The sequence below is a fragment of the Oncorhynchus tshawytscha genome, linkage group LG10, assembly GCF_018296145.1.
Source record: "Oncorhynchus tshawytscha isolate Ot180627B linkage group LG10, Otsh_v2.0, whole genome shotgun sequence".
Taxonomy (NCBI): Eukaryota; Metazoa; Chordata; class Actinopteri; order Salmoniformes; family Salmonidae; genus Oncorhynchus; species Oncorhynchus tshawytscha.
Genome location: NC_056438.1, coordinates 62,006,894 through 62,009,931, shown reverse-complemented (window position 1 = coordinate 62,009,931; position 3,038 = coordinate 62,006,894). Strand labels below are relative to the sequence as shown.

The following is a 3,038-nucleotide window of genomic DNA, read 5'->3' as shown; positions in this document are numbered from 1 at the left end:
CAGCTTTCAGTCAACGAAGCCTTACGAATTAGGCATCATGTCACGCGCATGTCCCAATCAATTTCAATTTGACAGCGAGCGAATAAAATTAGCCTAATAATATGTCGCCTTGATAGAAATGGTAAAGCAGTGTTTTGAAAAGGGTTGGATATTAGACCAAGTCGATTAGGCTATTTTTTACATTTATATGCACCTGCAGGCCTACAACATACACCTGTCAGTGGTTTTGACGGTATGTTGGGATTCAGTAATTCATAATTAATCTCTCAAAGGTTCCCTTCATTTTGCCGTTTTGAATATCATTTTTCTTGAAAACAACTTGTAGGGCAGATATCTTGTATATCTTATTTTTTCACAATCTATTCAATGGATTCAATAAGATAATAAAGATAGAAACACATTACATTTCAACGTTAAAGTTACTCTTTATTACAAATATTAATCGTGTTTTTTAAAATAAAAACATACAAACAGCTCGACTAGCACAAATGACATGCCAAATGTTATAAACAGCATGTTCTGAAGGTCAACTGATTGTCGAAAGTAACAACTTTTCAACAAACCAACGACATAAATAGCCTATAATCTATACATCATAAACTGTACACTGTATAGCACAAAAAAATGCCCTTGATTTAAAGGGAAATTACCACAGAACCTCAAAGGAATGACATAAAGCCTACTCCTCCCCACACTAAATGTCCATACTAAAATGTCCTGATGAAATAATACGACGCCCTGTGTAGGTGACTGGTTGTCCACATTTAAGGTAATGCAATAAAATGCATTTAGTTGATACACAATAATAACTAAAGTACACAAGTGCAAACCCAGTGTTTTCATTCTATTTGCTACACCCCTCGGGTCTATTATGACAACACACGTTCTATTTCTAATAGGTGGTAAGCGTCAGTTTTTTAAAGCAGTTGGCGTTGGTACTGTAGAGATTATCTGGTAAACTGATTATGCCTTTGAATAATATTCTGCGGGGTAACTGTCTTTGCGATTGTCCCTCTCTGAATAAAATCCACCACCGTATGCCCTCAGCACATGCGCAGCGTATGAATCCACATGGAACATCGACTGGGCGTGATGTGGCAAGGCGACAGGTGAACCTCTCATAATGTGTGGCATCATCTGAGTGTAACCGGGCCACGGTAATGCAGCAACGGTGGGAGAATCCTCTGCCCACTCCTGTCTCTTGAACGGTTTGCTGAGGATACTGTCTATAGCGAAGGAACTGGAGAACTTGGCACTGCTGGGTCCGGTTTTAGTGGCTGGGGGTGTGGATGTGATGGTGACTTGCGCGTTCTCGTCGGCAGCATGGTCGGAGACGTTTTGCTCTTTGCCTGTCTTTTTATTGATGCGCTTTCTCCTGCGTCGGAACACTCCGTCAGCGAAGGTGTACTCGCTGTGAGGATTCAGCATCCAGTAGTTGTCTTTTCCCCAGGGTCTGGACGGGTCCCGGAGGACCTTTAGAAAACAGTCGTTAAGTGACAAGTTGTGGCGCACCGAATTTCTCCAACCAGTGTAGCTGCCCCGGAAAAATGGAAACTTTTTCATCAGATAGTCATTGATCTCTGCCAGAGTCAGACGACCAGATGTTGAGTCACGGATAGCCATGGCAATCAGTGCGATGTAAGAGTACGGAGGTTTTGGTCTCCGTATGTACGGTTTGCCAATGCCTATGCCGTCTACGCCGGGTGTGACAGGTGGCGGGCTGTGCGACACGCAGTCCCCATCCGAACCCAACTCTTCCTCACCGGAGAGAGGCGAGCGGACGCTGCCCTCGGCATCGCTGCACAGCTCCTGCAAAGATTTCACCTCGTTGTGGTGGTTTCCACAGAATACTTCAAGTTTCATGTTGTCTATTATTATTTATCCTATAGCCTACTGCTAGTTTTCTATCCAAATTGTATCCGAATCTCAAGTAAAAACAGGCACGTCCTCAGATGATGTCTTGTCTTGTGCGTAAATGTGTCAAAACGCAGAGCGCTTTCAGTCAAAATATCCTAGAAGTACCCGATGAAGTCACCGTCCTCATACCTTTGGGTTCACTAGCTCGTCTCACCTCCTGTCTGTCTGGTGACCTGTTTATAGCACAGGCTCACCTCAGTACCAACCCAACTAGGCGGGGCTAGATGATGATTATGGATATTTTGGAACAACTGAAATAGCATGCACTCTCAATGTTTATGACACATCGTAAATCATCATATCTATTTTTATGTAAGTGTTTGTTTGGAAATACGATGAATAGCCCTTTCACCCTCCTGTTTTCAGCATAACAAGACAAGTATAGGCTACCTTTCATGTGTAACTCGATCAGGCTGTGAACGTAGACACCTCTGGAGTATTTCACCTGAGACAACAGGTGGCGTTATTTTCCTTTCCAACCGTTCTGTCTTGCAGGATACCATCATTATGGAGAGTTATACCTGATCTATTATCGTTTTGTTTGAATTCTTCAAATGTTTCAGTTTGGCCATCATTTGTCTGCAGATGCACTTAATAATGCCCTATTTGATGCAAGCAGCCTCCACTGATTTTTTTATATATTTTTTATATAAAGATGCTATACAGTGCTTGTATTACTTTGAATATTATTTTCCCACAGTTTCTCTACTCTTTGCCTGCTCTGCATCTAGGAAAGAAAGCATTTCATCAAACAAATAAGAGCTATCTCAGCTGTCAATCATGGGGACATCCCAGAAGCACACTCATAGTCAAGTAATTCTCTGTAAAGTCAGCAGTAGGTTAATGTTACTGTAAAAGGCTGAAAACTTAAAATGCCATTATAAATAGTTAACATTTAGTTGTCCTATGCTGGTGTGTGGTAATTCCATACTTATTAAACTATGGTTAATGTAGAGAGGACATCACAAGCAGTGTTGGGAATACTACTCTGAAAAGATAGTTTACCAAGCTACCAATTACTTCACACCAAATGAAGTAAAGCTACACAAAAGTTACCCCTACGAAAACTATAGTTTACTCAACTAAAGTTACTTTGAAAAAGTAGTTCACTACATCCAAAC

At 41.3% G+C, this 3,038-nt stretch overlaps 1 protein-coding gene across 1 annotated transcript; it reads right to left on the bottom strand.

The window, feature by feature from the left end:
- Positions 1 to 400: 400 nt before the first annotated feature.
- On the bottom strand, positions 401 to 2,085 carry LOC112260586 (forkhead box protein Q1). The gene has a single exon (XM_024435816.2). The coding sequence runs from the start codon at positions 1,861 to 1,863 to the stop codon at positions 964 to 966; it is 900 nt and encodes a 299-aa protein (XP_024291584.1). The 5' UTR covers positions 1,864 to 2,085; the 3' UTR covers positions 401 to 963.
- Between the last annotated feature and the right edge of the window lie 953 nt (positions 2,086 to 3,038).